At 31.6% G+C, this 24566-nt stretch overlaps 1 protein-coding gene across 13 annotated transcripts; it reads right to left on the bottom strand.

Annotated features, from left to right (window-relative positions):
* Window positions 1–504: 504 nt before the first annotated feature.
* Window positions 505–4322, bottom strand: LOC112771818 (protein ENHANCED DISEASE RESISTANCE 2). 13 transcript variants are annotated; one of them, XM_072225467.1, is made up of 10 exons: window positions 3703–4322; window positions 3124–3603; window positions 2941–3005; window positions 2388–2555; window positions 2064–2165; window positions 1903–1953; window positions 1725–1808; window positions 1431–1526; window positions 1090–1191; window positions 505–867 (listed from the first exon to the last, which is right to left on the bottom strand). In XM_072225467.1, the coding sequence occupies exons 3-7, from the start codon at window positions 2968–2970 to the stop codon at window positions 1788–1790; spliced, it is 372 nt and encodes a 123-aa protein (XP_072081568.1). In that variant the 5' UTR covers window positions 2971–3005; window positions 3124–3603; window positions 3703–4322; the 3' UTR covers window positions 505–867; window positions 1090–1191; window positions 1431–1526; window positions 1725–1787. The 13 variants fall into 13 exon arrangements, with proteins under 13 accessions (XP_072081568.1, XP_072081562.1, XP_072081565.1 ...); XM_072225461.1 differs by lacking the exon at window positions 3703–4322 and adding an exon at window positions 1301–1326 and having other exon boundaries at window positions 3128–3402; XM_072225464.1 differs by lacking the exon at window positions 3703–4322 and adding an exon at window positions 1301–1326 and having other exon boundaries at window positions 1903–1943; window positions 3128–3402.
* Window positions 4323–24566: the final 20244 nt, after the last annotated feature.

Below are 24566 nucleotides of genomic sequence, written 5' to 3'. Positions count from 1 at the left end.
AATGTTGTGAACAAATAAGTAATAATTTGTTTGATAGATAATAGATAAATTAAAATAAAATAAATATAGATAACACAAATTTTTATTCTATTTGTTTATGAACTTTTTTACAACATGATTGTAAGCTATTATTTTTACACAAACCTGTTAACGAAGTTAGTTTTATTCCTATAAAAGATAAAAAAAAACAGTGTACCGAAATGTGAATAGCATGTATGTAAAAAATTATATTCTCAGATAGGATAGTTTATGGGAATAATATTTAAAGTTATGTCGGCCTCGAAAATTAGGAATTTCATATAGTTTTGCTTGCCAAACGAAACAATGTGGGGGCATTTGTATTATTCAAGGAGCAAGCCCCTACATACATTATATATATATATACATATTGTGCATAATTGGAATATGGATTCATGTGTCATGGTGTTGAAATCCCTCTACCTTGTACCACCTTTAAGTAGTTTATGACTATGAATTGGATACATTCTTCTTAAGACAACTTAGGGGGTAAAAATGGAATAATATTTTTATGTATGAGCTTCATGTGTGATTTACATTACTAACAAAAACTAAGGAAGATATGCAATTGTTTTGAAAGATTAGTACCAAACATCATCACAAACTGCTTTGATTGAATAAAATAATGGCTTTTGGAATTCAATTAAAGGAATTGGAGCCACCAAAGAACTCTCCTTGTTTCAATTTATATACAAGATGGCAACCTCCTTCATAAGACCAAAGGTACTTAAATATCTCATTGAAAATCAAGGCTTCAAAGAAACTGATTTGGAAGCATCTAGAATTCTAGATGGTTAAGGCGGCGTGTCCCTGAAAGGAACTCTTCCGGAAGCTCTTCCTGCGTATTCCCTTTAACAACACATAAAACACAGCAGTAAATATCAACACGGCAGTTAATATCGTATTCTGAGCCGACATATCATCCATCCATTATTGGCCAGGTGTAGGTCCTACCCCAGTCATGAACGAATGGTATGTTGACATGGTACATAAATACGTTAAATAACACTCTTCTAAAGGAAATGGTGACAATTACTTCAAAATAAAAAGGAACATGATTGTTATTTTTACCTGTATTAGAAAGGCCATTTCAATAACTAGATGATTGAGGTATCCAAGGACAAGACTTACAACACCTCTTGCAACAGTTAATGATCCAACATCAACCCCAAGCTGAAAATAGATGTCATCATTTCAACATCAGCATTCATTCAAATCATTGCAAGATGATTGAGAGTTTAACATGTGATGCATGCATCCCACAAAAGTTCCGATCATTCACCTCCTTTCAACTTATTTTAAGGTCGTCTTCAAGGACCACATAAATGCAAAGAAAGAAAAAAAGAAAAACTTTTTAATACCCTAAATATTTATCTTCATTCTCTTGGTCTAATTATTAGTTCAAAATTTACCTCCAAATAGTTCTTCCCTTGGAAATAGTTAATTTTCAATGCTTGACCAATTAAGCATGCCTTCTTTCGCACACTTTATTTTACTATCCATGAACCCTGAAACATGATTTGTGACATTCAACATTTCAAATAACGCGCAAAGGAGAGAAAACATAAGTTTGGCTGTGGATGAAAATTATAATCACTGGGGATCAGAGATTCTAATATATATATAGAACCAGTGATGATGACTTCAACCAGCCTCGGATATGTATGCTATGAGTTTAAATCTTGAATTTCGGTAGGTATCATCACCCTTGATAAAACTCTCAAGCAAAGGGGTATCTTCCACAGGTGTAGTCATCATGTAATATAGTGCTAGGTTATATGTAGTTGCACCTGGAACATGGTCCATATAAACATCAAATTAGTGTTAATTATGTCAAGTTTTAAGTAAGAACTACATAAACAGATGAATATTAACCAACCCAACCTGAATGTTTAAAATGAAGAAGAACTCGGGCCCACCCTTTGCTGCATTTTTCTTTATCATCAGTTGATTTTTCTCAGTCAATATGTTAATCATAAATTGAAAATGCATTGCCTGAAAATTATCAACATTTGGAACCGAAAATCATTAGAAAAATAACGAACCTGCACAATGCTCTCTGGTCGGCCACCAAGATCATCTTCTCTTTTATCAGATCTCAGCCAGTCTGCAGCAACCATTTGCATCAAGGTTCCCTTTGCCTTAACCTAGTCATTGATTACCCCGATAAAGGAATAAATTTGTACAAACAAATTAAGGCATAACTGATTGGCACATGAAATGATACAAATGCACTAAAAGAATGGAATAAAACAGAACATTCACAAGCAGCAGTGGATCCATTGTGAATGATATAATTAAAGTACTTTTTTTTCCTTTTTGTCCCTAGAATTATTTATCCAAGTGAAATGAACATTTTTCACTTATACCTTCTGGCGATCTTCGAGGTAATTTGCCCCACGAATCAGGAAAGTGGAAGGATCTGGTTCTGCCCAGCTGCAAGGTAATGTACAAGAGAAATCTTTTGGAAGAGTTGATCCATAAGGTACTGTCTTCTCTGACCATTTTGTGTAAGTCCACATAACCCTTCTTCTAAACTGCATTGTATGGTGCCTAACATTGTTAGCTATAGAAGAATAAAATCATGGATAATCTTGATATGACATACATATTATATTAATCACCTGCAAGATCATGCAATTTTTTCACAAAATTAGCAGCTGTGGACAACTTACTTGACGGAAGTCTTGAAACGATCAAATCCATAGGAGGAAAATGCCAAGTTTAGTGTAGTTCTCCAATTAAAAGTACAAGAAGACAAGTGCACTACATGAATTATAAGGGTTATAGACTTATAACTAAAATATGCCAGAGGACAGCATGACTTGAGAGTGTTGGTGAATATACTTATTGTAAGCATTTGATGAGTCATAAAAAGGAACATGCTAAATTTCTAGACTATAATATCAAACAGCTTTTTACCAGAGACTTCTTGTGACTACAATCAGGCATCCATCCATTTTCCAACTCATCACTGTCTGATGGTTCTGGAACATAAAAAAACTCATCATCAGCATCATTTAGGCTAACAAGGGTTGCATGCTCAGATTGTGTTTGATGTACTACTACTCCATCTGAGCTATGTCGGGCATTCTCATCTACTACCTGCCTTTGACTATCAGAGTTGACATCTCCTTCCTTCAGACTAAGCCCGATGCTTCTTGTCAACTCTCCAGATGAACTCAGATGAACGACAATAGTGATGTGAGTATGTCTATGGTTATACACATTTTCTTATAAAAAAAATCCATCATACTAATTATAGCTAATTGGATTGAACAATGTCATTGTAACTGATCATAACTAAATTTAGACAAAAATGCTTTTCAGTGGATGAGGTTCACTCTACTTACTGGACTAATCCCCAATTTAACTTTTTGGTTTTGCATTCTTTAGACCCTATGCTGCCTAACATCGAAGATTTTGGCATCCACTCAACCAACCCAATGCTGGTGGATCCACTTGGTCTAGATAGCTTTTAAAAAAATGAATGGAAAAAAAGATGAAAATGTGAAGAAGTTATCTTTAATTGATTGTTGTGATTGGAAGTGCTGACTTGCTGTAAAGGGTGAACATGAAAAACACCTGAAGGAAGAAAAATAAAAATTGGTGAAAACAATGAAGGATGGTGAAAAATGAGATCAGAGTAAAAAAATTATGATGATGATAAGAAAAGGAAGTTACTTTTCTATTTTAATGGTTTCTCTGCCTTTATCAAGGACCCGAATGGTGGAGTCAAGAACAGCACTTCTGAGAGGAAGAAGCTGATGGTTGTTGTTGTTGCGAGAAAGTGCAAGAAGGTACTTGTAACTTCGAAGATGGTGACCCTTTAGCACGAAGTAATGCTTTCTCAAGAACTGAAGCCCCACACAGTTGGATTGTATGAGGTATAACCACCCTTCCATCATCATTGGTTTTGTTCCACCATCATCAACACTTGCACTTGCAGTTTCTCTGCTACCCATTTTGTCGAACACCTTGAGTTCAAGAAGCGAAAACGATTGCACCAACACCAACCTCCACCTTAAAATTTCGTAGGTGGTTGTGTTTTGTGTTGAAGATGGAAGGATTTAACGGTGTATTTGCGAAATAAATATTTTTCAGGATAAAAAGAAATTAAAGAAACACTAAATGAATCAATAACTAAATTCTACCTTTATTTTCGATCTGTCTTCAATTTTAACTCGCACATATATTCTAAGGATATGTTCGAAATTAAAAAAAAAAAGAAACAACAACAAAAAAGAAAAGAAGAATATGAAAGGGAATTGTTAATGATGGAGGGAAATAGAAAAGTGTGAAATGAAATGTCTAATTAAGAGTTAGGAAAACTTTCACATGTGCCAGACAATTTTATTGGCATATTCTATGCCATAATGCAGAGCCGTTGAGATATATATTAAAAAATTATAAGGGTGGAGATGGATTGGTAGAGTTATGCGGTAGAGTAAGGAGACAGAAGGTGTTGGCTAGTCTTCTAACAAGTTGAAGCGGGAACCAAATTAAAATTGGTGGGCAGTTGAATGCATTTTTTTGTCTTTTTGTGAAGCCATTGTTTGGAACCAAGCCGCTGGAATGTTATGGGAGCCGATGCAAAGATTGGATCAATGAGTAACACTATATAACAGTAAGAATGTGAGATGGACCATTAAACGTATGTGGCAATAATAATATAATGTGACTATTTTAATAAATAAAATTTATATTCCAGCCAAAAAACAAATAAAATTTATATTAGGATATTTTTTTATTGCAACAAATAAAATATAAAATAAATAAATTTTATATTAATTCGCGATATATAATAGATTATTTCATATAACTATTAAAAATATGTTAAATAACTATATTTGTTAAAAATATTATTAAAATAGATTTTTATTTAAAATATTACATGTATAATTATATACGGAAATTGATCCTTTTTATGAAAAAAAAAACAGTAAAACTTTTTAGTTGTTTCATTTATATCTAAGATTAGTAATAGAAATAAAAAATAAATAATATTATTATTTTTAAAAATTTTTAAATATCTAAAAAAATTAGGTATGTCAAAATTATATGTATCTAACGGTATAACATATATATCTCATAATGAATTTATAATTATGTTATTTTTTATTTGTTTATAAGAGCAGGTTAAAAAAAAGTGAATTTGACTTCATCAAGATGAATACGAATTATTTTTAATATATATAAATAAAATAATTATTTTTTACTATTATTTTATATGTTACTTATTTATTTATATTTATTAAAATTCAATGATTTATAAAATGTGCTACCTTTAATGTGCACAAGTTATTTTAGCTCATTTAGACACTGTTGTTTGTAATTTGTCTTAATCGAATCAATTGATTATCAACTTAATTTTTTTAAGTATTTGAATTTGGTAGAAATCATACACTCTAAGTAGCTTATTCTAAAGAATTGTTCATAAGATTAAACGCTAAGTCGATACTAAAATGAATCGAATTTGAAAACTTTTGTTTACGTCAACAAAGACTTGCAAAAACATATCTGCCACACGAAGTTAATATGTTTTGTGTTGCTTATAAGTGAGTATTCAAGTCGAAATAAATGTGGTGTTAATTGTATAATATTATTGAATTTGTAGAAGTTTATAATTTGATCAGAAACAATATTAGGATAGTTCTTTTTCATAACCCAAAACATAAGTTAAACCCAATAAAGAAGAGTGGCCTTGGGTCGGATCAGACTGAAGCAGGCAGCTCATACTTATCTAAGTGAGTAACTGTTTCCGTAAATCTCTCCCCCACTTCTAGAAGGGAGACCTCGACAACCCCTAGATAAAAGGGACGGTTATCCACTAATAGTGGATCCACTTCAACGATAGTTATTGGCACATCACCTATAAATACACTGACACCACAGATATCTCTAAGTTCGAATACTCTAAAAATATGATTACCCCCTTACTAACTTAGGCATCGAAGTGTCTTTGCAGGTACCACCCCTATTCTTTCACATACATAACTTGGACGGAGGCTCCCAGACGTAAAACAAGTCGGAGGCCACCATCCTTTAGCGCTTGGCCTTACAAACAAGTCCAACCACCATCCGGTTCTAGGTAAGCTCCGGAACAGTTCTCCATTTGATGATGAACATACAGATTTTTATATATTCTTAATTCAAAAATGTTATTTATACATTTACGTGAGCTATTATGTATTTTTTATATTTTTATACGTATAAAGATCGAATACAAATCAACCTCTCGTATTTGGATTTGGATCCTCTAAATTTTGAATTTTATTTTAGAGTATAAAATATGATCTATCACCATTTATTTCATAGGTGGGACCAAGAAAAAAATAAGAGAAAAAATATTCATTAATAAAAGATCTCACTTTATTTTAGAATATCCAAATTCTTCTTATTCGATCTCTCTCTTCATCGAACACCAGTGGCAGAACCAAGGAACCCAGCGTGGACCATGGTCTCCCTTCTAAAAAAAACTTTTAATTACATATGTGTGTTAAATTATTAATTATTTACTTCTAAATTTTTTTAATTTATTAATCAGTTTTAGTACAAATGTATATAGTAATTTTATCGATTATACTAATTTTTTAATGAGTGATTGAATAATTATTATATAAAATATAGAGTAAAGTATCGGTTTTTTTCTCAACGTTTGGGGTAAGTTTTAAAGTTGTCTCTAACGTTTCAATCGCGTCCTATTTAAGTCCCTAACGTTTCAAAATTGACTCAATGTTGCTCTGTCGTGGGACAAAATTGAAACGATTTTGAAACATTAGGGACTTAAATAGGACGAAAACGTTGGGGACAAAAGCGATACATAAAAATAAATTTTAGTTTTATCCTTCAATAATATCAATTTTTTACTATACATAGTATTCAATTATTTTTTAATCACATCTAAGTAAATTACACTTAATCATATTACTTTCATTCTAAATAAATTTATTTTTTTTATAATTTTATACTTAAAGTTATAAGTTAATATAAAAATATAAAAAAAATATTTGGAATGAAAGTAGTGTGATTAAGTATAATTTACTTAAATGTGATTAAAAATAATTAAATATTATATACAGTAAAAAATTGAAATTATTGAAGGATAAAATTAAAATTTATTTCTATCTATCGTTTTTTTCCCCAACATTTTCGTTCTATTTAAGTATCTAACGTTTCAAAATCGTCTCAATTTTGTCCCGCCGTCAATTCTGTTAACGGATCTCTAACGGCAGGATAATATTGAGCCAATTTTAAAATGTTAGGGACTTAAATACGACAATCGAAAATAACTTTAGGACTTACCCTAGAGACAAAAATAATACCTTACTCTAAAATATATTATTTTATTTTTGTCAATTTTTAAAATAGGATTAAGTACTCTTCTTTGTTTTATGTATGCAAAAAACATTTTAATTAAAATTGGACAAAAAATATATTTCATTAAAAATTATCGAAAATATAATTTATTTTGTATTTTTAATGTGTTAAATACATAAAAAAATTTAATATTTTTATTATTATACGAATATAAAGTGCTCTTAGAATAAGTTCATTATAATAAAAAATTAAAACTAAAAATATTGTAGATTTAATATTAATTATAAGTAGTACCAAAGTTTTAACTTTTTGTCATTTACTGCACCCTGGCTCTATGAAGGCGCAGTCCAGTAGCTTCGATCCTCCCCACCTTAGCTACCTATCCAAGCGGCTACTATTAAGTATTTTCGTCTTTTCATCCACCGTTTCAAGGGTTCTTTTGTAATTCTCACATAAATTATAAACCTGCTACTTAGCCTTACATGACATAGCAATGTGACAATAAAATTGTCTGGCACATGTGAAAGCTTTCCTAAGAGTTATTCTCTTCTTTGAGAATTTATAATATTAGAAAGCACAATGCTTATAAATTTTAGGGAGGTTTTCACATGTACCAGTGTACTTGACTGGAACACTGGTACTCATGGATTTTAGAACGTTGGATATTGTATAAAATCTGTTGAAGGCTGAGATTTTGTAGAATAATTTGCGTGTGTTATTGGGAATATGAAGAGCATGGGGAGGGGATGACTGGATGTCCCCTTAATCGAAGAATGATTTTGGAAGGTATGGGATCATATTTTTAGGTAGCGTTTGTTTGCGAGACAGAGATTAAGAGATAGAGACAAAAATAAGTATTAGTATTGTGTTTAGTGTGAAAGTGTACAAGACTGATTTATGTCTCAGTATCCTATTTGGTTTGAAATAAAAATAGAGACTAAATATTTAAAATTATAAAAATGCCATTAATTTTAATTAACAACCCTAACCTCCAAATCCAATTTCATTTTCCTCAGCATGCAACCTTAACCCCCTTTCTTCTCTCCTCTATACTTTCTCCTCTCCTCTCCCGTGAATGAATCCTAGAGTTTGATCCGCCGCTGGTAGCACCTCCAAGGGTCCGAACGACGACGGCACCTCTCCAATTCTCCATTGGTTCATCTTCGTGGCGCCAGTTGCTCCCCTAGGTTTGTGACGTTGCTGCCGTTTGCGCGTTCGTGGGTTTGCGTCGCCACCATCTCGGAGCTGTTCCTCTGGTCTCCGTTATTTCTCTGTCAACGGGCCTGGTATCTTCTGTCAATTTACCTTATTTGCTTGTTAATTTTGTGAAGTTCAAAGTTGATAATTTCGTCGAGAGATTTTTTATTCCCTCATTTTCTGATTTGTCCTCATATGGATGAGAATGTGTAAATCCCTCATTACCTGATTTGAGATTTGCCCTGATTTGTTTAAAATTGCTGATTTGTGCTTCATCAATTGTTGAAGATTTCTGAAGTTGTTATATCCGAGTTCTTATTTGCCCTCATTTGCTTTATGTTTCTGATTTCTGTGTCATCTTTTTTTAAGATTTGGAAATTTGTGATTGTTGAGTGTTGATTCCATAGTTTGCGCATGATAAATTTTTTTTACCTTACTTGTGCTTGTTAATTGCTTATTTGTGAATTTGTGATTGTTATATTTATAAATTTATTTATGATGATTATTGTATAGAAAAACAAATAAGGTAATTTGAGAACTATTTATCATAATTATGTTCCTAATCACTCTTTTTCCTTATCAAAATTAGTACACACTGGTGTGTTATTTTGAATTGGAAATGTATTTTTACTACTGTTTGACATACTAAGAATGTAAAAATTTATTGAAAAAGTTAGAAGCACCAACATTTGATTTTAAATATGACAAAGATATCTCTTCCTTGGAAAGCGAATGATCCCTCTCGTGGCCATTGAATTGTACCAAATCACCACATGCCTTAATTGGTGTAGTTTCATCTTCAAACATGTAGGAAATATCTTGATTAGCTTCATTAAGTAATTTTATTTGGACTTGTTGATTCATTTTTGTGTTGTGTTACTATTTCTTGATAATTTAGTAAATGATTTTTGCTTACTGTTAAATGTATAGTAGCCTGGTTAACAATGGCTTCCACAAGTAGAAGATCTACAAGTGGTTCGTACGGCAACAACAATGTAACGGGGGAACATTTTTGTGAGTGTGGTTTAAGAGCTCCGTTACCATTTTTACCTACCAAAATTAAGATAATCAACCTTGTGCAAAATTAAATTTTGTGAACATAAATTAACTAAATTAAATAAAATTAACATAAAGTAACAAAAAATAATAAAACAGCAAACATTAACATAAATAACCACAATTAATCCACAGCCTACAATTCACACCATAAGCAAGTACAAATATGAAAAATTGAACCATAAACAGTTAGTTGCTATTACAAATTAAGAGGTGCTATTACAATGTTTCTCATCTCAACAAGTTATACAAATTAAAATGCAGCCACTACAACACTACTCAATCGATTACAATGTTCATTACGCTGCTCTTACAACACTACTCCATACGACTTGTTCGCCACTCTTCATACATCTCAGTTGCTACGTTGTCACGCCAGTGAGCCCACTCGTTCGTGTTTTCAACCACATCAATGATTCCATCCTGTGCTTCATCTCCATCAGGCATAAATTCATCCAATATGCTACCTTGCTCCTCCGGATCCATATTCATACTCTTTCGAATGAAATTTTGCAGCAAACAACAAGCAATAATAATTTGAGATTGTATCTTTAGAGGGTAAAAGTTAGGGATTCTTAAAATGGACCACCTCTTCTTCAGCAAACCAAAGCATCGCTCAATGATATTCCTGGCGGAAGAATGAACCCTATTAAAATATTCTTGGTAATTGCACGGTGCATTTGCTCCTTGGGCCCACTCTCTAACATGATATCGAGTGTCTCTATACAGTGCTAGAAACTCCGGACCATTGGTGTAACCAGCATCAACTAAATAGTAATACCTGATTGCAAATAAGTAATGCAAACAATATAAGCTTAACTATCGTGAACTCAAGCTATATGTATAGACTTAACTCCAAAGATGGCATAATTACCGTGGGGTATCTTAAGACTATTACGACGAGTTATTGCATCTTGAAGTACCCGTGAATCAGATGCCGATCCCTCCTATCCACTGAGTACATAAACAAAACTCATCTCCTGGTTACACACTCCTAAGACGTTGGTGCAGATTTTACCCTTTCTTGTTTGGTATCTTACATTCTCATACTCGGGGACTGTCACCTCTATATAAGTGCCATCTAATGCTCCCAAGCAACCTTATCATCCATAGAAAGTTATGATACTTAGATATAGAATTCTTCAGGCAAATATGAATCATACACAACATCGAGTAAGCTCTACCTTAAACCTTATCCATGTGGGGTCAAGACAATCCTCTTCAACTGGTGTAGCCTTAGCAAACAAAATGCTTTGAATACGTATTACAGCATTCAAAACTTTATTAAAATACTTACTCACTATCTCTCTGGACCTACAAAATCTAACCTGTAGACTACGATTTTTTTTTGTGATGTGCTAAGATAATTAAGAAAGTCGCAACCTGCTCCGGCAGGCTTACATGATCATCCTCTTTAAGTCGTCCGTGAACTTGGAGCAACTCACACAAATTAGCAAAGGCATTTGTGTTTATTCTCAACTCCCAAATACAATTCCTATCACCCTCACCAACAATACGCTCTAAAGCCTCACGTCTAATTCTACTATTCATTCTTCCGCCTAACGACAGTTGGCCACTAGTTCTATCCCTAAAGTAAACAAATAGCGTAAGCACAAAGAACAACATCAAATCTTCATGCTTGGATCTCATCTCTTCATAAAAACACATGCGTTGCTTAATAATTTTTTACCACTCCATTTCTTCCTAGCAAAGTCATTACATTAAAAAACGCATAAACATTCAAATAAATCTAATACTTCTTGATGCAAAATCTGCTATATCTTCTTAGAACCGAAAACAAAATCAAGAAACTGGAACCAATAGACAGTTAACACTATTTACTTCTCAATTTTAATTTAGTTTCAATTGGAAATCAAAACAGGAAATACAATAGAAACACACATTAAATGAAAATATCAATTTTCCTCTCTCATTTTATATACTGAAAGTGACTTTTTCATGTATTTTAAGCAAATCAAAGTCTTCCAAAAGCTATTGTGGTTTAGATTAAAAGAGTTGTGTTAAGAGTTATTACTTCGAATCATCCATGATTATCATACAAACTATATTAATGTCGTTGAGATTATTCATCCTAAGGAGTTAACCAAGAAAACATGAAAAGGCTATTAGACTTGTGCAGATTCTGAAAAAAGTAGTTGGAGTTATACTAACTAACAACATCTTAACAAGTCACGCAACTAAAAAGAGAAAAGTTAATTAGACTTGTGCAGATTAAATAATTCAAATGAACTTAATAATCATTAATTTTGAAGATTCAATAGACTCAAGACTATCTTACCTTTTACAGCTAAAATAAAAATTCTACTTCATTTGATAAGAGAGGGGTTTAGTAAAGATAATAGCAATTTAGTCAACTCCTGAAATATGTTAAATTTGCAAAACTGATGCTGATTAATACGTTCTCCTAACAAAGTGCAACCCAATTTCAAATAAAGTGCTTGGTGCAATTGTATAAAATTTTATTAGCTATAAATTAGTCCTAGAGTGCCACTACTCTTTAAACTACAACTAAGCTAACAAATTTTTCATCCGTAGCAATTTCAGAAATCAGTGTGAGTGAGTTGGTTATAGCCACAACAATCATACATTTACAAAATAATTTACATAATTTCACATTAAACAGACGTAAATTATGCAAAAAGAGCATCAAAAGTTCAAAATCAAAAGCTGCATAAACATGAATTCCAAAAAAACTAAACATGACCAAAACCAATTCATAAGAAGCACAACACAAACGAAATTAATGAAACAAGACATAAGAACATAGAACCAAATCCACAAAAGCTATCTACGCATCTATACATTAGAACAAAGAACCAAATCGCATTGAAGAGAGAAAAAGAAAGATTCTTTCTATGCATCTAGTAGAACAAAGAACCAAATCCACAGAACGTAAGTCGCGACATAAAAAAATGAACAAAATCAATAAAGAAATTTGGCCACAACTAACCTAGGTTACACAAGCTATGACGATGACAAGGAAGCTGTTGAACTCGACAGCAACAGGGGAGACTTTTTCAACTGGGTTCCTCGAATGTTGTCCTGTGAAGAAGAAAATGAAGACATGAAAACTTGCGGCCTAGGAAGATGAACTTCGATGGCGACTCACTTACCTTGCGATGGTTATGACGGCGGCGACAAGGTGGCTGTCCTGACACTGGCGATGCACAAGGTGCACTTCGAAGAACAAATGAGAAGATTGAGTGAGGGGGCTGCTCATACTGAAGTCCTAATCTGATTTGAAGAAAGGGTAAAGTTAACATTAGTTAATTAGGATAGGGATATTTTAGGTACAAAATATTATTAAAGTTTCTATCTCTATCTTTAAAAATCTCAGTCTCCAGTGTCCCTACTTTTTGGAGGTACTAAAATATTAAAATTTTTTAGATAGAGACACAAATTTAAGTACCAATCTCTAACTCAACAAATATAATACTGAGTTCTTGTCTTCCAGTCTCAGTTTCAGTTTTTGCAAACAAACCCTACCTTAATGTATGAACCTATAGACCGCGGCTAAATAGCTCTATCTAGGCAGCTTCGGTGTGGAATGTAGAGCCTATCCCGTGAGGCTTAGGTGGGTCCATGGGTGTTTAACAGGCCAGGGGTGGTTTGGGCCAGAGTGCCAAATTGATTAGGTTGAAGTGGAAACTGTGAGGGATTACGTAGGAAAGTTATAGAGCCAAATGGACCAAAAAAAAAAAAAAAAAAAGAATGGCGTAGCTTATACAGGCGGGGCCAACACGTGCTGGAAATTTATAATTACCTGAGGATTACATGACCAAAAACAAGAGAAAGGACACGGCTATTTTGGTTTAATTATTGGGGTGTGGATACCTTGTGCATCAATTTATCGTGTAAATAGTCACACACAAAAAAAATTATCGTGTAAATTGTGATAGGATTAATTAATTTAGATTGGTTGAGTGATCAGTTTATTAATCTGCTTAAATAAGTGTTGGGATTCGAATATCGTCTTGTGTATGCAATAACTTATTAGCCAATAACAAACACTTAAATGGAGTTCAAATCAACAACAGATTAATTTTTAGTCTATTAGAATGGAAGATACCATAAACAACAACAAAAAATTGTAAATGAGTGTTTATAGTAAGAGTAATTTATGTTAATAAATTGATTGGAAACTAATATTATATCTATATCTTGAATAGAAATTGATCATACATTTGTCCTAAATAAATTTATATAAATTAAATCAAATAAACTCAATTTACGCATATAAATCGATTCACTAATTCAATTTATGCACAAATATTCAGTGTTTTTGATTTACTAATAGAGAGATAGAGAATGATAAATCGAAAGAATATGTTCTGATTTACTTAAAATGACTAGTATACTTATTGCAATACCCAATTCATTCTTAAAATGATGGCTAAAAAGATCAAAAGAATAGTGACCAAGAAAAAGCTATCTATATTAGTATGTGAATATGATGAAAATAGTAGGATAAAAAAATAAAATTAAATAAAAAAATTTTATACATAAAAAAATTGAGTTAAATAAAAATAATTTATTAATAATTTTTAATTTTTTATGTAAAAAATTAATAAGAACTTATGTTATTGTTAAAAGAATTTGATATCAAAATTAAAAAATTTTTTGTGTTACAATTAAAAAATTTGTGTCACGGTTAAAAAATTTTAGTATTATTTTTTGATAAATTATGCATAACTGAAAATTTCTCTTCTTCGTGATCATTATCTTTTCCTTTTTTTATTCATCTTCTCTTTTTTATTTCATCTTCTCATCATTTTTTTTGTTTTACCCTTTTATAAAAATAAAAAAAAGAAAAAATTAAACAAAAAAGAAAAAAAATACATAATGCTGTAAAATCACCACGAAGAGGAAGAGAACAAGAAAAAAATGCAGCAACATACAACGGCATCAATAAAAGAACGACGATGAGGAGGAAACATGCGAGGAGGAAGAAGAGGAAAAAAAAGAAGAATCACAGATACAAATATTCACATTAGTGGAGAATTAGAGTGTGTAGACATGCTCTCACTAATAAAATTGATTTTTGTTAAAAAAAATATTATTTTTATATTTTATTTAATTATTTTAGCCTTATGTATAATAATTGTTTTGTTAAAAAATTTTCTATCATAAATATTATAGTGTTTCAAGTTTACAATTAAATGATAAAAAATGTTGAATAATTACTTAATAGAGAGAGAGACATTATCTATACCTATAAATATAAAGAGAATTATTGTTGTTTGATTTTAACTTTTGTCTTTTTTATAACTTTTTGTCTCTCACTCAATTATAATGAAGAATCAAAGTTAGTCAATTCTGAATTATATTTTTATAGATTCTTTAATTATACGAAGTTATAATTCTTCTTGTATTCTATAAAAAACAAATAAAAATGTGATCGATGTATACCAAGTGTGTGACAAGACTCGAATATTAATAATAAATATATTATGTAATAGGGTTTAGTTAGCATATATTTTAAGTGCACATGTTATCTAAGAGCACACATTAAAATGATAAATTAAAAAAAAAGTTTTTTTTTTAAAATACAAAAGATTTAAGTTTTTAATGTATTTATTTTATATTTATTAAATAAAAATATTTAAAATTTTTTACTAATGATAAATTTATCATGTGCCCTCATGATACATATTAACTAAACCCTATGTAATATCACCAACACATTGAAATAGAAAGAAAATATTTTACATTAATATATTTTTTCATGTTTAGTTAAATTAGTAAAAACTTGATTAATATATTTTAAATTTTTAATATTTAAATATATTCATTTTGATTTTCTTATTATTTTTTATGTATTATTTTTATCTCACTACTAAAATTTGTTGGATTTGTCACTTCATGAAGAGGACGAGTTGAAAAAAATTGGTTGCACTATTTGTAACAAGTTATAATTAGTGCGGAAGTTATGGAAATAGTGTACTCTAAATGTGTGGAAGAAGATGGGTTTTAGTGTCGATAAGAACAAGGATTGAAGCTTTGGTTCGCACATGAAGATAACAATGCAAAATTTGGATGATTTGTATGAAATGTCGAATGTTACTAATCCAATTAGCATTAGATCATGAATATCAAATGTTCTTATAGAGGTTGGGCGGTGTATAACTCGTTCGTTGATGAGTATTTGCAAACTTTCTATCGGGATGAGTTATACGTCAGTAAGGAGAGAACAAGAGGCTAGATACCTGCAAAAGAAACTCCGATGCTCAAGTCAGTAAGTGAGTAATAAGCTTTGTAGAAAATGTAATGAATCAAATAAACATTTTACCTCCGTTTTATATTTTGGGATGAAGCATCGGGCAGTTATACTCTCAATAATTCGCATTAATGGAGAGTAATAGCATATCAGGGTGTTATAATATTTCTTTTGGTGCCCGTTATTAATAACTGATCTATAACGTCGAGTTATAGTATTAAGGACGAGTTATAACGACCATATAACGTATACTGTCGAGTTATAGTATTAAGGACGAGTTAAAGCGGCCATATCATAGCCCCCAAGCTTAGCCTAGCTATATTTTGGTAAAGCAAGTTGAGCTTTTTTAGTTATAACTCGGCGGTTTGAGTTATAGGTATGGAGCCTCATATCAACTTACTTTATTAAAATAAGGAATAAAATAATTTGAATTTCAAACGTGATTTGAAGTTAACGTGTATTGGAAAGTGTAGCAGTCTTGTCATTGATTGTGCCTTTGGTTTTTCCAATGTAATTTTGAACCGTTGATTTAATAGATGCAACGATTAGGATTTTTCATGGAACTAAATAGTTTTATTAAATGTAGCATTGCTTTCCTATTGAAGCATTTTGGAGTCTTAAAGGCATGAGTAAAAGAGGTTAATTTGTGTTATTGCCGCTGTTTCTTCTTCTTTTTGCTTTTCTGAAAGAATTGTAGGTAAGGAAAAATATAAAGTTGAGGATCACGACTCTTATAACCGGGTAAGGGAGGATGTGAAGATTCGAGATTCACTGTTTGTTGATGAGGGTAGTGTTGTGAGATTAATTTGGTTTGGACTGATTGAATTTGACTTGATAGATATTTGAGTAATTGATAGATTGATATTTGGTTTAGGCAATAGTTGCCGTTGGTATGTTGGTCCCTTATGTTTGTTAGGGATGTGATAGTAGAGCGATAATATCTTGTCTTTGTTTGATAAATGAGTTAGACAATGGCTTGTTTTAGATTGCCATTGATGTATTGGTCCCCGTTGGTGAGACGGGTTTGATATAGAAGTGAATTGGTTGGGCGAGAATATCACGTTAGTTCACCTTTGTTTGGTGATTTGATTGATGATTGAGTTTGTTTGTGCATATGTAAATGATGCGACTTTGAATTGAACAGTTATCGCGAATGGATAAGTGTTTGTGCTTGTTTGATATTTGATTGAATTTTTTGACTGTTGAATAACGTCTATTCTTTTCGATGTTCATTTTAACAAATGCAAGTAAAATATATTTTTTTAATTCCAAAAGTTAAAAAATAGATAAACTAAATATTTTCACACAAAAATGAATATATATTTCGTAATGTGGGGAAAAACATAAATATTCAACGGAATCACAAATGTTTTTAAAAATATACTCTCTTCAATTTTTTTAAAATTTTAACCTCCCAACCTACAGCAAACATCCGTCCCTACATTTTTCAGCTCCTTCAAATATTACAGCCCCGCCCTACTTAACAAAAAAACACCAATCGTTCTTTCCTTCTACATATTAGATCCGGGCCATTATCCTCAACACAAAAAATAACAGCTCTCGCAACGTAATCCTCATACCTACTACTAATACTACCAACTCCATTATCAGTTCGCCCAAACTCATTTAACAAATTCCAAACACGACATGCTTAACAATCCCTAATAACTGCAACAACAAATGTAACCGCACATACCCATCTACTTTAAATCAACTCGCACCCTAGACATAAGAATCGCAAGGTATACGCATCGTACCTGTTGATTCAAAACACGAACATTGCCATCCATCCAGTAATCCCCAAGCGGCTCATTCCACATACACGGCTCCTCGCCAAACTTGCTAGTCGATGTTGTTATTCACGGCAAGACTCTCAAATGTAATTATAGGAAACCATGAATTACGGACATAACAAATTTTAACGTACACAGTGACATCACTCACATTTTTGGTATCAAAACTATATCTGCTGAAGCATTATATACATCTATATCTTTTGTTAAAATATGCCATATTTAAATTTATAGAACTTAAAATTATAAGAGCACTTTTATTCATAATTTTTTTAAAATTGATACGAGTACATTGATCTTTCAGGTTATAATTATTGAACTCGCAACTTCTTAAGTAACTATGAAGAGACTATGCCAGTTAAACTATAACTCCTTGGCAACACAATCAATCATATGAATACAATAACACGACTACGTTTACTGATATCAAATTTAATTCAAATTTAATTTAAATTATATCTATTTAAATTTTAACTTAAAAATTAAAGATACATCTTTTTATTTCAATTTCTGATTTCATTAGGAAAACTAAATTAAATAAAAAAACAGTACTTACAAATTATATCTTTTGAATTGTTTAAAAAATAATTTAAATTTATGTATTAAAATTTAGTACTCTTTTTTTATTTAAGTTGTTCTTCCTAATGAAATTAATAATTCAAATTATAGAAAGATATATTTTTATTTTTTAAGTTAAAATTTAAATAGATATAATATAAATTAAAATTTTAATTAATTTTGATAACAATAAACATAGTCGTATTATTGTATTCATATGATTATTTTTGTTTATTCAGTTTCAAGAAAATTAACGGTTTAAAATCAATCATTTTAAATTTAAAAATCAATATACTCGTACTTTTAAAAAAAATGATCAATGAAAGCGCTTTTATAATTTTAAATTTTTTAAATCTAAAAATGGCCTATCTCAACAATGTGTTATAGATGTATATAATACTTCAAATTACACCTCTCTCAAATCTCTTTCAAACTCAATAAATTTTACGTATTTTACGTTTGAGTCAAGTACACCATTCTCTTGTATTTATAGACTCATACTCTTGATCGATCGTTTTGGCTCTTAAGCTTTATTAACTTGAGAGTAAATGGTGGTTGGGTACCGATGGGGTGTGCCAAATTGAGCATAAATCGTGACACCTTGTTAAGGGTTAGGAGATAAAAGTAAATCGTGCCAGGCGGTTGTGGTTTAGTCTTGACATACGTAAAACAAACTATCCTGTAACGATTTACTAACAAACTACTCAAGTTGGCCACCCTCGAACGATTTACGTGTTACTGTTCACAAGTCATTCATTCATAAATCGTCCTAGGGTGCAGTGGTTAACGTATTATATAAACCACAAGACCCTGAGACGATTTATATATTTCTAGAAAAAAGGGTATTCACGTTTCGAACATGACTTTAGGGGAATTAGGCAAACTTAGAATGGGGTTATTTTCCTTAGGTGAAAATGCCTAAATCAGACTTACAGGATTATCTGAAAGCACAAGCCTATGCCATCATATGACAAATTCCGAACTTTACCAAATTCTAACGAAATAACAAACAAAGCATTTACAGCATTAAAGGATTTGGCTAACGGATTATTTACAGCAACAATCTCAACGTTTAGTGATCACATTAAGCAACAAACTCAATGCGGTCAAGTTTTCCAGCAACAAAACATTTGCTCAGTCATATGTTTGGCTAGAAATTGAAGTCAAACCAACAATCACACATCATTATAATTTTCAACAACAATATTAAATTATGATAATTTTCAACCACAACAGCATTATCAAATTCTACTACGAAAAATAATTATTTCAGCAACAAATTAAACTTTCAAAAACAAAATCAACATGCAGCAAAGAAAATAAATAAATAAATAAAAACTTGGCCGAATGAAGCTCACCTGACTAGTGACCTACACACGGCAAACGTAGATGACCACCTGAACTGACGCTTGAAGCAATGAGACCTCAACGACCACCAACGACTGACTGCGACGACTTTCACGTGTTATTAACGTGACTGACGAGCTTCAGTGCCAAAAGGTGCATTCCTGCTAGCAGCGATGAACAAGTTCTCTGATACGATGCTGGTTGCCTGCGATCCCGGCCACCGCCGTTATAGAAGTGACAGATCTTGAAGGAAACAGTAACACGAAAAACACACACAGAACAAACACGATGAGGGATGAGGACAGCACCCAAACCTGGACGGGTGGGTGCTCACCATCACATTAGGGCACCGAGGGTTTACAAAACGCCTGCGTGTTCAATTTTTAACGAACAAATCTTTTCCTTGCACTAATCTTCTTCCATGGAACATTTTGATAACGGGCTTCATTTTCTTTTCCTAATTGCATCACCAATACCATCATTATTCCAATAATGCCAACAGTGACAAAAAAGCCCATAATAAAAAAAATCCTTCAAAAATTTAATACATGCTCAAATTCAGTCAATTTTGCTCTTCGTAGTCCAATGGATATAAGTCTTCATCCAGCTGACTGAGCTGCAACTTGGCTTCATTTATGCTTTAAGCTGATCACGGATCACTGTCTCTATAGTCAATTTTCACTTTATTTTAGGAACATTCGAAATATTTCACAACATGCTACAGGATAAAAATAAAACCTGTAATCTAACCGTAAGTGGATCATCGGAGTTCCAAAAAAGTGATCTGAATCATTAAAAAACTTTCTTAAAATATTTTAGATAGTTTCTTGTACTAATCAATAATATATATTATTTTTAAATTCATTCCAATAAAATAAGTCGAAAAGAAAGGCTTTTTGGGCAAGGTCCATTAAGGGCCGAGGGCAAAGTCCAGCAGAACAGACCTAAGGATACCCTCAGGAACCAGACATAGAAGTTTCTTTTGTTTTGGGCTTCCCCCATTTCAAGATGAAGTTTCTTAATGAAAAATCCTTAGTTCTTAGTTCTTACTAAAAAGTTGATGTAAAGTTGTAGTATGTATGATAAATTTGTTTTGCAATGAGTTTCAAGTAAATAATAAGGCAGTGATTAGCGTGGCCCCTAAAGCAAAGCAGCCTCACATGGAGCACATGAACACACATTGATAAAAGCAGAAACCACGAGTCAATTGCCAAGTGAAATTTTCCTTTTCTTTTTTTCTAATCACTTGCATGCATGTGGAAGAACATGTACGGTGCATGCATGTCATGCACTCCAAGGTCCAATAACATTATGATTATAGCAGTATGGATGCCTTACCCTTAAAGTATGTCATATCTTAACATCGTGAATCTGTTAAGTCCTTCTTCTGCATCCACAAAACATGATTGTCATGAAACACCTCCCAAGAATTCTCCATAAAGAAAACAACCGCTATAAATACACTTGGACCACACACAAGTAATTCGAGATATTTGTGACTGATTAATAAGCTTAATACAATATGAACTAGTACATTTTATTCACTTTAATACACTTGGACTACACACACAATTAAATGTCTTTACTGCGTAAATCTTTTACACAGTTATCTAATCATATCTATTTTTTTATAATTATTTATTATAATAAATATAAAAAATAATTATTTTTATTGATATAATATTATGTAATTGAATACATGTATAAATCTATTTTATATTTAACGTGCATTAAAATTTTAATTTTTTTTATTATAATTTTTTTTTGGGTTACATTTTATTACAAAATTTAACCTATTATATTTTGCATTTATTTTGGGCCTTAGCCCAATGTTACTGGTACTCCAACCTAGGCTTACTAGGTAACTGCTTGTTCGGGTGAAACTGTGAAAATGTAGTTAAGCAACTAGAATGAGGGGTTATTTGCAATTGATTATTCTAAGATTGTGAGAAACTAATTTCTCCTTTTGATGGAAAAAGAAATTGCTTCGATCTGTAATGAAATGAGACCAACTGAAACAGAAATAGAAGAGATGGAACCGATTGCTTTATTTGACACAAACAAAGCAATTGAATTAGAACCCAAAGTTGGTCATGGAAATCAAAGTCTGATGATTACTCTAAAGGCAAAGTTGCACAATATGAAGAGGGCTTGCGAGGGTCAACTGATTCAATTTGGTGTCATTGAAAAATCCGACACAATTAGAGTCTACCAAGTTTGGCCAGGGAAAAATGTAACTAAACTTTGTTATTATTATAATATTACTATATAGTCTATGATATGATGTATCAATTAGTGTGTCACTAAAATTGTGCATTACATGTTGTGATCATGCAGGTCTTTTTCTTGCATGGGAGATTAATATGTGGTCCAAATCCAAGAGGGTTAATGTTCACCGCTACTTCTATAGTCCTTTCAAGTTGGATTTTTGCCAGATATGTTGTTAAGGACATGCCTCATCATCACTCTGCCCTCATTGTTACATTCTCTTTGGTTTTCACATTCGTTGTTGGTCCCGGCCTCTACCCCCATTATTATTTATTTCAAGTTTAATTTGAATATTGGTTGTCACATTAATTAATTAGTGATTGCAACTATATGTGTTGTTTAATTAAATGTAGGTTCTTGTCAATTTGATTCAAGTAAGCACAACTGACCCGGGAATTATTCCTCGAAATAATAATGATCAAGAAACTTTGGAATTGGAAAAGGCTGGTACTAGTGATGGAACAAGAAGTAAAAAGGCAACCATCAATGGGGTGGAAGTGAAACTGAAGTACTGTCGAGTTTGTAAGATTTTCCGACCACCTAGAAGTAGCCATTGTGCAATATGTGACAATTGTGTTGAGAGATATGATCATCACTGCCCTTGGGTTGGTCAATGCATTGGATTGGTACGCTTAATTATTATTACAACTTCAATTAATTACCAATAACTATCTTAGTGAACAAAAATTTTACATTGTACCCTAATTAGATCTATGCTGTTGTTATTTGTATAGCTCTTCAGATAATAGTTAATTGAGTTAAAAACATGTTTGTTTGTATAATAATAGTTTAATTTTAATGAATCGGTAGAATTTTACACAGTAATGCAATTAGATTCATGACTTTAGATGATTTTTGAAGTAATAAATTTAAAAATTAGTTATTTTTATTGATGTGATAATACACGATTAATTATCTTTGTAAAACTCTTTTTCACAGACAGTGCGCGAATATTAAATTTATATAATAATATATAATAGTTAAGTTTTTTTTTTAAATAAAAGACATAGTTATGCTGAAAATGCACACAAATGAAATTTATATTAGAATATATACAATGTAACCTTAACATGATGTCCTAGATAGTGTATTTTCTTTGATATTTTCTCATGTAACTTGAGTTTTGATGATTGTAAATGCAGAGGAACTGTAGATCTTACATGGCACTAGTGATATCAGGCTTAATTTTCTTTGTGTACATTTTTGCCTTCTCTTGTTGGATACTACATAGAAAGAATGTGCATGGATTTATTGGAATGGTAAAGACATGCCCAGAAACATTAGCATTGACTGCACTTGCCTTCAATGCTATTGGATTTTTAGGAGCCCTTGCTATCTACCATGTCTATTTGATAGCAATAAACCAGGTAATTAATACTTTAAAAATGCACAAATAAAGTAGTAACTAATAATTATGGAAACAAAATAATCACAAAATCTAATAGCAAATAGAATATAAGTATGTACAATTATACATGTATAAGGAACTAACTTTTAATTAGAATCAACGTGAGCTTTTTTTTATTGTAAAATTATTTTTTTAATTTTTATTTTTTTAAAAATTTAAAATTTAGAATTTAGAATTTAAAATAAAAAATAATTTAAAAATTGACTAATATTATTAAAATATAGTTAATTTTCTAATTGAACTCCGATAAATACATATACTTATTATTCATAAAACGAGTTAGTTAACAATTATGCCACATTAATTCAGTGTAAAAAATTTCTAACATGCTCACATCTCATTGCAGACAGCTTATGAGAATTTTCGGCAACGTTATGTGGGTTCTAAAAACCCGTATGATAGAGGAATATTAAACAATTTCAAGGACGCATTTTTTGCGGCGGTTCCTCTTCCTAGGGTAGATTTTCGAGCAGAGGTAGTTAACTGTGACACATAGGTGGTGGCCAAATTACATTTGGTGGAGTTTGAGTGAGACCTCTCACTCAACTGAGAAATGATTATAATGATGTCAATTGTGGATTATAAAATATGTTACTTGATTAGTGGTTGCATATGTTTGTTCCAAAAATAATAAATAAAAAAAAAGTTAGATGTTGATTTCTTCTATCTTCTAAGAATGATGCTTCTTGTGTTAGGAAACTTTTAATAGATTGGTCAAAGAAAACACTTTATTATTAGTGTAGTTTGTCGGCACATACCTTGCATTACCTACTTCATCTTAAGATTAATATAATGAGGTGTATATAAGAAAGTAAAAGCATCGAGCCGAGGTAAAATAATGTAAGAAAATGATATAAAACCTTCAATGTCCAATTTTTCTTGTTTGGTTCATGGTTTTTTTTTTTACGGTATTTTTTATCTTAATAAATCAAAGATTAATCCATCACAAATAAGAGTTTTATTTAAAAATTTGTCATTAAGCGAGATTTGAACCAGCGACACTTACTTCAATAGATTAGTGAACTAACTACTAGACTAACCCAATTTAATTTGGTTCATGCCCCCTGACACAAGGAATGGTGATGAAGACACGTGAAAGTTCATGAGCTTCAATTAGAACTTCAATCAGCAAGTTGGTGAAGTTTGTTATGCAGCACGTTTTCCTTTCTCCTTCTGTTGCTTTTTGTTATGCTGAGCTGTAAATTCTATTAGCTAGCTAACCACATTCCCCTGCACTTCCTTGTATATAAACCAACCCCTGTGTATCAGATTCATTAATCAAATATACAACAATCACAGTTTTTTCTTGCTCTTCTTCTCTCTGATTTTACTCACACTTGCAGTTGCTTCACAAGCTTATGAT

This window comes from Arachis hypogaea, chromosome 18, assembly GCF_003086295.3.
Source record: "Arachis hypogaea cultivar Tifrunner chromosome 18, arahy.Tifrunner.gnm2.J5K5, whole genome shotgun sequence".
Classification (NCBI taxonomy): domain Eukaryota; kingdom Viridiplantae; phylum Streptophyta; class Magnoliopsida; order Fabales; family Fabaceae; genus Arachis; species Arachis hypogaea.
This window is presented reverse-complemented; position numbering and strand designations above follow the sequence as displayed.